This window comes from Labrus bergylta, chromosome 1 (genome assembly GCF_963930695.1).
Source record: "Labrus bergylta chromosome 1, fLabBer1.1, whole genome shotgun sequence".
Taxonomy (NCBI): domain Eukaryota; kingdom Metazoa; phylum Chordata; class Actinopteri; order Labriformes; family Labridae; genus Labrus; species Labrus bergylta.
In genome coordinates, this window is record NC_089195.1 from 12,723,255 (window position 1) to 12,736,404 (window position 13,150).

At 44.3% G+C, this 13,150-nt stretch overlaps 3 protein-coding genes across 3 annotated transcripts; 2 read left to right on the forward strand and 1 right to left on the reverse strand.

The window, feature by feature from the left end:
* The first annotated feature begins 234 nt into the window (after positions 1–234).
* On the forward strand, positions 235–4,358 carry kpna7 (karyopherin alpha 7 (importin alpha 8)). Its single transcript, XM_020661110.3, has 12 exons — positions 235–380; positions 465–605; positions 677–762; positions 1,191–1,359; positions 1,451–1,550; positions 2,138–2,220; positions 2,609–2,695; positions 2,798–2,974; positions 3,055–3,288; positions 3,569–3,751; positions 3,852–3,998; positions 4,223–4,358. The coding sequence occupies exons 1-12, from the start codon at positions 315–317 to the stop codon at positions 4,307–4,309; spliced, it is 1,560 nt and encodes a 519-aa protein (XP_020516766.1). The 5' UTR covers positions 235–314; the 3' UTR covers positions 4,310–4,358.
* Positions 4,359–5,959: 1,601 nt separating this feature from the next.
* Positions 5,960–9,002, forward strand: LOC110005833 (NAD(P)(+)--arginine ADP-ribosyltransferase 2-like). Its single transcript, XM_065955569.1, has 2 exons — positions 5,960–6,031; positions 6,920–9,002. Exons 1-2 carry the CDS (start codon positions 5,960–5,962, stop codon positions 7,760–7,762), a joined length of 915 nt encoding a protein of 304 aa, XP_065811641.1. The 3' UTR covers positions 7,763–9,002.
* Positions 9,003–9,776: 774 nt separating this feature from the next.
* xpa (xeroderma pigmentosum, complementation group A) lies at positions 9,777–12,821 on the reverse strand. The gene is made up of 5 exons (XM_020661109.3): positions 12,368–12,821; positions 12,164–12,269; positions 11,559–11,724; positions 10,765–10,882; positions 9,777–10,675 (listed from the first exon to the last, which is right to left on the reverse strand). The coding sequence occupies exons 1-5, from the start codon at positions 12,648–12,650 to the stop codon at positions 10,521–10,523; spliced, it is 828 nt and encodes a 275-aa protein (XP_020516765.1). The 5' UTR covers positions 12,651–12,821; the 3' UTR covers positions 9,777–10,520.
* Positions 12,822–13,150: the final 329 nt, after the last annotated feature.

A 13,150-nucleotide genomic window follows, 5' to 3' on the forward strand; every position in this document is an offset into this window, starting at 1 on the left:
AAATGCACAAATAAAATAAAAGGGAATGAATAAAAACATTTGCATCCATATTTATTTATCTGTCCATATATTACCATGTAGGCCTACCAATAAACATTCTGTACATTATGTATGTTGACGTCATGTCAGATTTAAATAAAGTTTTTTCAAGAATGACACGCGCACAGCTGCACGTAATTGCAAACAAAGGGGCGTTACGTCAATCAAATCTAATTAGACTCACCTGTCTCTGGTCTCCACGTTAAAACGTCCTCGTGAAAGGTGAGTTCAGGTGTCCATCGTGTCAGAGGAGCAGCACAGAGGTCGAGTCCAACATGCCAACCAAAAATGTCACAGACGAGCGGCTCGGAAAGTTCAAAAACAAAGGCAAAGATCCGGCAGTGAGTGTGTGTCCGGTCCAATCAGAGTCTGTCAAATATTTAATATAATAACTAATCCTGACTCTTCTTCTTGACTCGCTGCAGAAACTGAGAGAGAAAAGGATCTCTGAGTGCGTGGAGCTGCGGAAAGCTCATAAAAATGAGAGTTTCATGAAGAGGAGGAATGTGACGCTGTCGTCTCTCCCGGACGAGGAGGCCCTCTCCCCGGACTACTCCACCGACACGGTGCGTTTACGGACACTTTACCGATTCGGAACATGAACGTTTAGCTTCTAACGTCGTCTGTGTCGTTACAGGTGATGGTGTTCTCCATCGAGGACATCATTAAAGAGGTGAACAGCGACATTAAGGAGGCCCAGATCAGAGGCTGCCAGGCGGCCAGGTGAGTTTCCGTTGACGTTTTTGACTTTAGCATACAAAGAGAAGATTCATGATGTGAGCTTGATTATCTTGAAGGATCTTGTATCAAGCACATAACTTAATTTATTAAAGATATTATATTTACAAAGACCCAACATGAATACACGAGGAGCAGCTCCAAGTTACATTAAGCAAAGTAACGGTGGAGAGGGAAAACTGATGGACAGAAACCTGAATTAGAACCAGACTCATGTTGAACAGGCAGAAACCTGGATCAGAACCAGACTCGTGTTGAATAGGCAGAAACCTGGAGAAGAACCAGACTCCTGTTGGACAGACAGAAACCTGGAGCAGAACCAGACTCTTGTTGGACAGACAGAAGTGATGACTTATTGAAACCAATCTAGGCTGTAAACATTGGAGTAATAAATGGTTTACCTCGTCCCTCAGGAAGCTGCTGTCTCAGGAGCGTAACCCTCCTCTGAAGGCGATCATAGATGCCGGTCTGCTGTCCCGCTTCGTGTCCTTCCTGGTAATGGATGATGAGCCAACACTGCAGTTTGAAGCCGCCTGGGCTCTCACCAACATCGCCTCTGGAACATCCTGGCATACTCAGCAGGTAAGGAGACAGCAGCGTCTTTATGGAGGGAGTGTAAATTTAACACATGTCCGTGTTTGAGGCTTAAACACACCTGTGTTTTGTGTCTCAGGTGGTGGAAAGCGGGGCCGTGCCAGCCTTCATCTCCCTGCTGGCCTCACCGATGCTGCACATCAGTGAACAGGCTGTCTGGGCTCTGGGAAACATTGCAGGTAAAGTGCTGCTTTTTAAACATTGCTGTACATGTACAAACAACACAAGAGAAGGTCAACACTTTTTAATTTTGTATATTCAACCTGTCAACTGTTTATAGGTGCTTGTTTAAATTTCACATGTATATTTATCCCTGCACAGGGTATGTGTATTGTAATATATATATTATAGTCTACTTCTAATTGCACAGTTTAAGTTTGATTCCTCTAGGGGTATTCTTTAAATATTTTTTTTCAGGTTTGAAGGCTTTGTGATGTTTCACACTAAAATGTAATAGAAATCAATATCCTCTGAAAATAACTGTCATGACAGTCTACAATGGGTGTAACACCTGAGTCCAACTGTCTGCAATGCTTTCAGAGTCATATTTTCAGTTTGTTTATAGTGCCAGGACTACAGCTGACTCCTCCCCTCACAAATAAAAGTTGTTTAATTGAGGGACTTGAGAAAAGAAGCATAACATACTGTACTCACTGCGTTTCTAGATCACGCTCATTTTGGGAAAATTTACATGCAGTGTGAAGATACACGCATAATGACGATCATTAGCATTTGTCGCTCGAGACAAAGTGTTTCTTCTCTGCAGGTGATGGTGCAGCTTCTCGAGACATCCTGATCGAGTGTAGCGTCATCCCAGCCTTACTCGCTCGCATCGCCCCAGACACACCAGTAAGTCCTGCATGAAATGCTGAGGGATTTTAAATCGGTTTAGTTTGAGGTTCATTCAACTTGATACGGGGGGAGTCAGGTGGCCAGGCTTTCCTCTGTTGGGCCCTGAAGAGAGAACATTGTGCTGCCACACTGCAGGGACTGGCATGGGGGTCGGGTGCATTGTAAACCAACCCATGTGACCGCTTGGCATGATCTCATTTGTCAGGGTTAGTGACAACACAGTTAAAGTGAGCCAGGGTTTGTTGAATTGGCCTGAGGAGAAATGAAAGGCTGTATAAAACGGTCACATATGCCAAACACTCTTTGAGGTGTAAATCAGATTTCACCTGTTTCTTCTCAGCTGTTGTCTTGCTGCTGTATAGCTAAAAATGCTTTCTCACTCCAGGTCGGTTACCTGCGTAACCTCACATGGACACTATCCAACCTGTGTCGAAATAAGAACCCCTTTCCCCCCCTGTCTGCCATCATGCAGGTATGCTTCACTATAAATCAAGGATGAACTGTCTGAAGTATTTGAGCTTGAGGATGACATGAAGGCTGCAAAGAATCTGATGTGCTGTACCTTGTCCTTCAGGTGCTCCCCTCTCTGATCCAGCTGCTCCATTTCAGCGATAAAGACATCCTGTCCGATGCATGCTGGGCGATCTCCTACCTGTCGGACGGGGAGAACGAGCGTATCGATGTTGTGGTGCATACTGGCATCGTCCCTCGGCTGGTGGAGCTCATGGGTCACGATGAGCTCAGCGTCATGGTAATGTGTTGTAACATTACCACCACACACCTGTATTATCACATGTTGTCATGCACATTTAATACCTGGCCCACCTGCAGACGCCAGCTCTGAGGTCCATCGGGAACATTGTGAGCGGTTCAGACCTGCAGACTCAGGCGGCAGTCGATTCGGGTGTCTTGAATGTCCTACCTCAGCTGATGAGGCACCCGAAGGCCAGTGTGCAGAAGGAGGCGGCATGGGCGCTGTCCAACATCGCTGCAGGACCCTGTAAGCAAATCCAGCAGCTCATCACCTGCGGCCTCCTCCCTCCGCTGGTTGAACAGCTCACAAATGTGAGTAAACTCACCCACAAGGACTTTACTAATGCTCAGGAATTAAACATGTTTGAGCCTCTGAGTGAAACATAAATGAGCTGAAGGAATCTTTAAATAACTCCTGCAGCAATGTGCACCCTAGTCATGGCGGAGTTTTTACTGAAGAGACTGTAAAGGTTTCTAAGGAGAAAATTCCTTGTTGACCTCTGAACTTGACTATTTAAAATCTAAAAAGAGCTGCATAGTTTTCACTGCAGACTAAAAAGCTGCTTAATAGGAGTTTACTGAATCCTCTCAGGGAGACTTCAAGACTCAGAGGGAGGCAGTGTGGGCAGTAACAAACTTCACCAGCGGGGGCACTGTGGAGCAGGTGGTTCAACTGGTGCGGTGTGGAGCCCTGGAGGCCATCATCAACCTGCTGCAGGTCAAAGATGCTAAAGTAATCCTGGTCATACTGGATGCTATCAACAACATCTTCATGGTGAGAAGGGGTGAAAACAACCTCTGGATCTACTTGCTGACTCTTCGGGGTTATGTGGACAAATTACCTGACATTTCTGTTACTACACAAAACATTTCAGGCAGCAGAGAAGATTGGTGAGACGGACAAACTGAGCCTGCTGGTGGAGGAGCTGGGAGGACTGGACCGCATTGAGATGCTGCAGAACCATGACAACGAGATAGTGTACCAGGCCGCTCACGCCCTCATCGAGAAGTACTTCTGTGATGTGAGTAACAAAGTGTGGGACAATATGACATGTTTTCACTGCCTGGTGCATGAGCTGACTGCTTACTAAGATGACATTGTGCTCATCATACATCTGTTTGATACAGATATCAATATGGAAAAAGATAACTGATTGAACACTTTAGTGGTGCTTTGGGTAGAAGGGCTTGTTAAAGTCATGTTGTATTTGAAGTTATAATTTTATTTTTATTTTTTTATTAAAAGAGTGAAGTCGAGGAAGTGAAGGTTGACTCAACAGCTGATTCGTTTGTATTCAAGACTCCTGATGTTCAGACAACCTTTGAATTTTAAACTTGTGTGTCTTTAATTGTATAAATAATAAATAACTTTTCATACACTACTCTGCCTGATGCTTATTTCAACACCACCCATTAAAGGTTCAATCAGTGAGATGTGTAGTGACTGAAATGATAAAGTGACCTTACTATATGATCAGACATTAAGGAAACATGTTATGTTGAAGTGCTGGCTTCTCTGACAACAATGCAGCAGCCAGTATGTCCTCCTAACTTTAGATTCTGGTCCTGAATGCTCTGGATTTGTTTGGACCAGAGAAGGTAGGCGGTTTTAAGGCGACCCCCACACGGCCGTTTTGGATGCCCCTCGGTTTGTCAGATATGAGAGCAGTTATCAGGTCAAACCAACAGGTGTTGCAGTGATTGGAAACGAGCAAGAGAACTGGTTCAGATAGAAGTGATTGTACCCAACCTACTCAGCCTCTGCATGAAAGCTCTTTAATGTTTTGAATTTAGACTGCAGTACCCATTTTAAGCACTAGGTATCAAAGTAACATATTACTAAAGAAAAAAAGTACAGAATATTAAGAAACTCTACAAAAAGGTTGGGTACAATCACTTCTCTCTGAACCAGTTCTCTTGCCCGCTTCCGTCGCTGCAACACCTGTTGGGTTGACCTGACAACTGGTCCTTGTGATGGTCGTTTTATCATTTCATTCACTACTGCTGAGCCTTTGCACCTGCTGGCCACCATAGTGAGGATATGTTTGACTGGAATTAAACACAAAGGACTTCAGTTTTTTGCAGTGCAGTGATTTCTTTCAGTACTTTTGGAGGCTGTGATTTATGAAAAAAGTAAAGTTGAGACACTGGTCAAAGGGACTTCCAAAAGAAAACACTCTCTTTTGGTTTCAAACATATTTCACCAGTGTGGTCATTCTCAAACTTCTCAAAGTAGTGTTTCAGTTTTCACTTCCTATTTGGACTTCTACTCTGACCTCACTTCTCAATTGCCAAGTTAAAAATAATTTAAGCTTAACTCAAAGCTATTACACAAACTCATTGCTTCTTCCAGAAATAAATCTGAGGTAGATATTAAAACTTAATGTACCTTTCTAAACTAAAGGCCAGCGCTGCAGAAGAAAACATTCCTCCAGCCGACAGCTTTCGTCTCTAACTGTGAATCCACTCTTCGTTCATCCCTACTAAAATTAAGATTTGCACTTCTCTATTCAGATTTGAGATCTGACATTTCTCTCTCTACTTCACGGAGCTGAAGGGGATTCAGTTTGTTATGGTCGAAAACCTGAAGTCAGATTTCAAACCCAAAGAACGACCTCACAAAGAAACATTTCACTCTTCACCCTTAGACAACAATCAACAGTTTTTAAGGGAGGGATATGGTATTTTCTCAGACAGATATGTAAAACCTGGACATGTAGGGTAAGGGTGAATATCAGTTTACGAGAAAATACTTTTTATGAAATGTCGGACAACCTAACATTTTTCTAATCTTGAAGTTGCACCTTTTTGGAATTTATGATGGAGTGGATAAATTAGTGTTGCTGGCTACCTTCAAATAATATTGGAAAATCCGTGGAAACTACGAGGGTGGGGTTTGATGGACAGGCTGGTGCTTTATTCTCTTTACAGCCTGACCCCACCCTGACTCTGAACAACCCCACACCAGCTCTGAAATAAAAGGATGATCGACAACCTACAGACCAAAGAGTGGACAGTTTGGGATAGTCTGAGCAACTGCTGCATCGTCAACCTGGTAAGATTGATTATTAAACTGCAGGTTTTATTCTGTAAGAGGAACAAAACTGACCTTTTAACCTTCTTTTTAGGTCCCTTTAATCATGCTGAAGGACAGTATGTTGGTGTTAATCTTCCTCTGTGTCACGATGATCCCTCTGAATGCAGAGAAGGTAAGAAAGAAAACACAGATTTACACTTGAAGGTTTGTTGTAATGAGACAAACTGCTCAGCCAGTGGAGATGTAACTCTGACACCTAGTTTTTAAAATGGGTACTGCAGTCCAAATTCTAAACATTGTAGAGAGCTGTCTCCCCCCCCCCCCCCCTAGAGTCAATGCTCACACAGGTTGCCATGTGGTGGACACTGAAGCTTCAGTGTTTAGCCAGCTCTGCATCGGTCTGTAAACCTTTCTGTGTTCTAACCTCTCTCCATTTTTCAAAAGCATCTCCAATATTGATCCTAGTTTGAGCACGTTTCTGCTCGTGGAGCTTATTAGAAACATGCAGAGGCTTTTTAGGTTGAGTACAATCACTTCTATCTGAACCAGTTCTCTTGCCCGCTTCCATCGCTGCAACACCTGTTGGTTTGACCTGATAACTGCTCTCATATCTGACAAACGGAAGGGCGTCCAAAACGGCCGTGTGGGGGGTGTCTTAAAACCGCCTACCTTCTCTGGTCCAAACAAATCCAGAGCATTCAGGACCAGAATCTAAAGTTAGAAGGAGGACATACTGGCTGCTGCATTGTTCTTCTCTGATGGTCTCATTTACGGTCCTAGCTATAGCTAGTATAGAACTCAGTTTTTGTCATAACTAGCTAAAACAAAAACGACAAGAGCCTTAAAATTCATTTGATGTTAGCGTAAATCTCAGTGAATTGACATGTTGACATGTCTTCTCCACAGGAGGCTGCATTAAACCCAACCTCAGCACCTGAATATCCTGAAGGGGGGGTCCAGAATATTTCTGTCCAGGCTGCCAAACAGAAATCCACCAACACTGCCCTGAAGGCCTCAGGTGTCCCAGTGCAGGTCCAGTCAGGTCTGTCTCGGCTCATCAAGATCCCTCTGAGCTTGTTTCCTGACTCTGTAGACGACATGTACCACGGCTGCTCCCACAAGATGCTGATCAAAGTGAAGCGTCGCTACCTCCCGCAGAGCACCAGAGAGGGCTTGCACTCCACCTACACCAAACTCTGTGCCCTGAAAGCCATGAAGGAGAAGGACCCGTACGACCCGCTGTCCTGGAATCACTTCAGGGCCCTTTGTGCCTACACAGCCGGGTCATATGACGACTTAAACCGAGCAGTCCGCCAAGGGAGGGCTTCCTACAAGACCTCGTTTGAATTCCATGCCCTCCACTTCCTGCTTTCAGACGCTATTCGGCTCCTAAAACTCAACCAGAGAAATTGCTACACAAGCTACCGGAGAAGCAGACTGCTCTTCAGCGGCGAGTCTGGACAGACGATCCGCTTCGGATCATTCGCCTCCAGCTCCCTGAACAAGGACCTGCGGCAGTTTGGCCGTAGGACCTGCTTTGAGATCCACACGTGTTTTGGCGCCTACCTCAAGTCGTACTCGGAGTTCGACTCGGACGAGGATGAGGTGCTGATTCCTCCGTACGAGATGTTCAAAATCGTGTCCATGGATACGTCAGGAGAGGACGATTTAAAGTGTGATGTCGTGTTCAAGCTGGAGACTGCTGGAGTTTACAGCAGTCTCAACTGTCAGGCTGCGGGCCTGCTTTAAAAAGTCACGATTTAAAAGTGTACACGGTCGTTTGAATGTTTATTATTTAAATATATGACATTTATAGCAGTGAAGAGAGACTTTCTCTACATTTAAGTATCTAAAATCTATTACACTCCTGGATTAAAGGCAGGGTTGGTAATTCTCCTCCAGATCCACTTTTTAAGATTTTGGTTGAAATTGTCTTTAGGTCCTGACAGACATTAATAACTCATGTTCTCTGAAAAAGGAAAAAATAAAATCCGTCATCTGCATCAGTTTTAAGTCTGTAAAAACTTCGACCAATGTCTGCCACGAGGTACCAATCTGATGAACCAATCACATGCCTCCCTGTCTCCCTGCTCGCTCTCTACCTCTTGCGTGCTGTAGCTCACACTCAAAGCGCTTTAGGAGTTTATACTGTGAGTTTACTTACCGCTGAATGAGACATGAGACGACGTAGTTTCTACACAATGCAAGAGATGAGCTGAGGTCCACTTCTGGAGAGACGCCGCTCGTTCATGTGAGTGAGGGGCGTGGCTTATGAGGGAGCACAGAGGGGAGGGGGCGGGTGCAGACGGGGCACTGAGGGAATGCTACTTTCAAAATCATGCTAGTTTTAGAAAATTATCAACCCTGCCTTTAATCAGCCTCGTTTCCATGCTGTGCGGTTCAGTTCTGTAAGGTATGCCTTTAGTTCTGTGTCTTGGTGTCATTATTGGAGAAATAGAGTCGGAGAGTGCAGAATGATATGCGACACAGGTCAGATTCAAACCGGGCCGCCCGCTTCGAGGAGGGGCAGGTAGGGGAGAGACACGGGTATTTATTTATTCCCTCATGGATGTAAAGATCACTGAGTTTTGTAGATTTGTGGTTTTAGTTTGGGCTGGAAATTCCCCGTAGTCCTCGTGTTCAGTCTTTTGTTTTCTCTGAGCCCTTTTTTATGTCTTATTATCTTGTATTCATCATTGCTGGAGTCTCTAGCCCCTTTTTGGTTCCATTATTTAATTCTATCTTTTTTTGCACAATGCTTGGGTTGTTATCCTTCACAATAAAGCGTCTTGAGCAGATTATTTAAACTCTTGTGTGGCGTCTCTTCTTCCAAAGTTTCCATCCTCATTGAGGACATAACTGTGACTTTGAGCCTTTCACACATGCAATTAATCACGTTTCAAAATGTGAATCCTTAAAACAACTTTTTAGCCTGCACAGATAAACATCCTGACACACGAGCGAGCACGCTGGTAGACTAAACTAAACGATCCTCTGATGTCATCCAGCGAACTTCAAAACATAACAGTAATATCTGTTAATTTTCTTTCCATAAATATAAACGTATAAGCAGGAAATTAAAGCAACACCCAGAAACTTTAGTAGAAAAACCTTTCTGCTCTTTAATTCAGTTCATTTAAACATGTTGAATGTCACTGCAGTCATCAGAGATCAAACCCACAGCACCAGACGTCATTTAAACCAGACGCTGCTTTTACTCTGAAATGATGATTTGAGTGTTTGTGAGGGAACAATCGAACCGTAACAAACGTTGGTGAATCTAACAGGAAGCTCTGCGCATGAATGAGACAGGACTGCTTCTCCCTGCTGTTGAGTTTAGTAACAGTGAGCATCAGTGACAAAATCAGCTTGTATCTATCGTTTCCTATCGGAGTGTCCTAACAGCCCATCGCCCCATTTCTATTCTCCTCTCTGTCGCTCACAAAGTCATGGAAGAGGGAGGAGGAAGGAGGTGGCTCTACAAGGCTCTGACACTCTCTCTCCTCCCTCAGCAGAGCTCGTTAACTTGTTTTACAAAGTGGAGATAACGGTGCATTAATAATATCCACATCATGATTGAAATGTTGACCTTTGACCTGTGTCAACGCCGGAGAAAAACTTTATCTGGTTCACAGCGAGACGCTTACTGAGGAGACTCTGAGGGCTGAGAACAGCTAGTCAACACAAAGCACTACAATTCAATTTGTACACCTTCACAATAAAAGCACCACACTTAATTTTGTCCACCTCTGGGAAACTTAAATTCACAGCACAGACAATTTATTATTTAACGGATGCAGTGTGGACAGCGAGCAGGGGAGTGTGTGATTGTGCGCAATGCAACAGGGTCTCCAATGCTTGTGTGCTGTCAGGACAGACAGACGTGACACCCCACATGATGACAGGGAGCACGTTCTGCTGCAGGTGGACGTTTGGATTAGAACTCGTTTCTAAGACATTGAAAGGGACCCTTCTCTCAAACTGCACTTCACATTCTGTAAAGCATTGGTTTTGTCATTCTGCTCGTGTCTGATATGGTCGTTATGTCTTTATACAAGACGGTATTTTCAAGTTTCATCATTGTGTCTTCCCTGGTTTGTTCAGTGTGAGAGGAAATCTATTTACAACAACAGGAAGTGTTGCAACAGGCAGCGGACCAGAAAGGCAATATGCAGCATTAATGCTATAAATAGATTTACATGAGGTCAACAAACGGCTGCTGCGGAGCCAGCGGAAGCACAAACACTGAATAAAGAAATCAAAACGCATCAGCTCTGCTGCTGAAACGGAGCGGAGACAGACTGAACACGCGTCTGGTGGAATCCAGGGGTAAGGGAGAACATGTCACAAGAGTTATTTTGGCCCCTTGTGTGTGACAGAGAGCTCCATTAACGAGCCGGAGAAACAAATACTGAAGCTGCAAAAAGACTGAGGTTTTCTTAAAGTTGTAAGCAGCTGCTCCTCTCAGGCTGAACCCGTAGCAGTCAGAATGTGTGAGTGTGTGTGTCTACATCTTCTCGTAGGTGAGTTCATGTCCGCAGGTGGTGCAGGTTTTCTTGTACAGGTCCTCCTCCGGGTCCACCACCTCCTCTGCTCCGTACTGATGCTGGTGAACGCTGGTGTCTTTGGTCCACATGCTGCTCCGCACTGCCCTGCGCAGCTCTGACGCACACACACATGCATGAATTATTGGTATGGATTTAACTCCCACATCTGAATGTTGACGAATAAGGTTTGATGTTATCACCGACCTTTGACCTTCTTGTTGAAGCGTTTTTGTTTTTGCACCTCTTTGTTCTCCTCCCTTGTCTCTCTGGCCTCCTCCAGAGCCTCCTCTGAACCCCACACCTCCATACATCTCTTCTCCACCTGCGTACCCAAAGAAACACACCTACAATGTAGTACTGACTCTTTTTGTCGACAAATACTTTAACATTTAATGGATACATCTACAAGAGGAACTGTCAAAAACAGATAAAGGCTGCAAAAGCTCAAATCATCAGAGAAGACAAACAAATGATAACCAATCATATAGAGGCAACCTTTTCTCCTTAGTAGTTTCTCTACATGTGTTTTCCACAATAAAGCCTTGTTCACACCTGCACAAACATCATTCAAAACTCCTGAGGTTTGCAGGAGGAGCTGCATGTGTCCCTTCTTAAGACACACTTTTTCCGGCGAACCTTTCCTGATTTTTGTTGATTTTAAATTGTTACTATTTTCACTTTTTAGAATTCCTTTAAAAGAATGTATTTTACAGCTCTTTTAAAATGGATTTTATATCTTAAAGTGATATTTATTCCTTAATCTTGCCTTGTTTATTATTCTATGACCTGCCTGTTTTTATATTTGCTGTCCATGTAAAGCACTTTGTAACTTGTTTTTGAAAAGTGCTCTATAAATAAAGATTATTATTATTATTATTATGTGTGAACACAAACAGCTGAATGTTTCTCTCTGAAATTCTCCAGAGTTTCTCCTCCTGCCTCTGACACACACACACACACACAGGTTTTCATAGCTCCTGTCCTCCAGCTGTCTGTACCTGTACTTTGAGGTAGAGCTTCATGTCTCCCCAGCGCGGGTTGTGAGGGTTTTTCTTCAGTATGAACCTGAGGGGGGGCTCTCTCTTGTCCAGGTCACAGTCCTTCAGCAGGTAGTGCGCCTTGGCCTCAGTTCTGGAGACCAGCTTGTGTTTCTCCTCGTTATCCCTGAAGCAAAAACAGACCTACGCCTTTAAGCCGTAACATTCATTAACAGTCATTTAATTTAAAAACACTGTATTTACGGGGCCTCAAAGAAGGAACATTTTGATAAGAATGATGTGAATCTGGAAATCCTTTAGGATCACATCATCACTCTTACTTTTTAAAGATGTATTTTCGGGCTTTTATGCTTTTATTTCGATAACGGATATAATAGAAAACCAGGGAGAGAGAATGTGAAGTTGGCCAATCAGAATCAAGTATTTCACAAAGCCAGAAATATATAATAATATGATTAATAACTACAGGGTCACATGGATGGAGTGTGACCAGACCTCAACATGACTTCTACCGTGGTGTATGTGTTGGTGGTGTGTGTGTGTGTGTGTGTGTGTGTGTGTGTGTGCTCAGTTGGGTGTGTGTGTGTGTGTTTGTGTGTGTGTACCTGCACTTGTCACAGACACTCAGGTCAAAGCTGTTGCTCAGATATGAGTCCATGAAGGGTTTTTCACATTCATCACAAACCAGGTAGTCTGGCTCAATCACTGGAGCTGGAAAGAAAAAACACACACACACACACACAAACGTGAACACACGTCAGTCGGGTAACATACACACACACACACACACACAGCCTACACACACTCACCTGGCTGATGCACCACCTTTCTGGTCCTCTGCTCCTCCAGAGCTTCCTCCTCCTCGTCGATGAAGAAGCCGGCGCCGGAGTCGATGGTCTTGGACACTTTGGCCGAGGTTGCTCCCTCCACGGCGGACAAAGAGCGGCTCGCTAGTCTCGCCTGCCGGAGCATCAACGCTTGCTGCCGGTTTCTCTCGATCTTAGCCCGCATCGCTGCAGACAGCTCGGGTTTGGGACTCTGTTCTAGGCCGGGACCGGGAGCATCCAGCTCCCCTGACTCTGACGGCTCCATGGTACCGTCTCACACAGACATCAGCTCATAACCAAAGATGCAATCTGTGTTTGCTCCATACAAAGTGCAGCGGTAGTCTGTTGTTACAAAACTGACAAAGCTGCATGCTTCCGGCTTCTTCTTCTTCTTTGGTTTAAGCTGGCAAGACGCATCGACGGCGCACTGCTGCCTTCTACTGTTCGGTGTCCCTATCTTTGACACTTATATGTTTTTAGACCCTCAATCTGCAGATACTCCAGTAGTCTCTTCATTTGAGTCCAGTTATGCAGGTTTAATAAAGAGTGCATATTCCAAGATCTCTGCACAGCGTCCTCCTTTGGAGAGAATAAATCCTGCACAGGGTGAGGATGTGTCCCACTGTTTCAACACTCCACCATCAGGGTCTTTCCCAATCAGAGCCAGCCCACAATGCCCATGTCTCAGCCTGGTTATAATGATGACTGAATCTTTTTACATTGCTCTGAATTGCAACATAAGACCTCCTCTTTCTTTCTTTTTCC

Bases quoted from the DNA above. Each gene is read 5' to 3' on its own strand.
- kpna7 (XM_020661110.3), top strand. From the start codon at position 315: ATGCCAACCAAAAATGTCACAGACGAGCGGCTCGGAAAGTTCAAAAAC. The intron at 1,551-2,137 runs GTAAAGTGCTGC...TCTTCTCTGCAG, and splicing joins GGCTCTGGGAAACATTGCAG to GTGATGGTGCAGCTTCTCGA. The intron at 2,221-2,608 runs GTAAGTCCTGCA...TTCTCACTCCAG, and splicing joins GCATCGCCCCAGACACACCA to GTCGGTTACCTGCGTAACCT.
- LOC110005833 (XM_065955569.1), top strand. From the start codon at position 5,960: ATGATCGACAACCTACAGACCAAAGAGTGGACAGTTTGGGATAGTCTG. The intron at 6,032-6,919 runs GTAAGATTGATT...TCTTCTCCACAG, and splicing joins ACTGCTGCATCGTCAACCTG to GAGGCTGCATTAAACCCAAC.
- xpa (XM_020661109.3), bottom strand. From the start codon at position 12,650: ATGGAGCCGTCAGAGTCAGGGGAGCTGGATGCTCCCGGTCCCGGCCTA. The intron at 12,270-12,367 runs GTGAGTGTGTGT...TTTTCTTTCCAG, and splicing joins AAAGGTGGTGCATCAGCCAG to CTCCAGTGATTGAGCCAGAC. The intron at 10,676-10,764 runs GTCGGTGATAAC...TGTGTGCGTCAG, and splicing joins CTTCAACAAGAAGGTCAAAG to AGCTGCGCAGGGCAGTGCGG.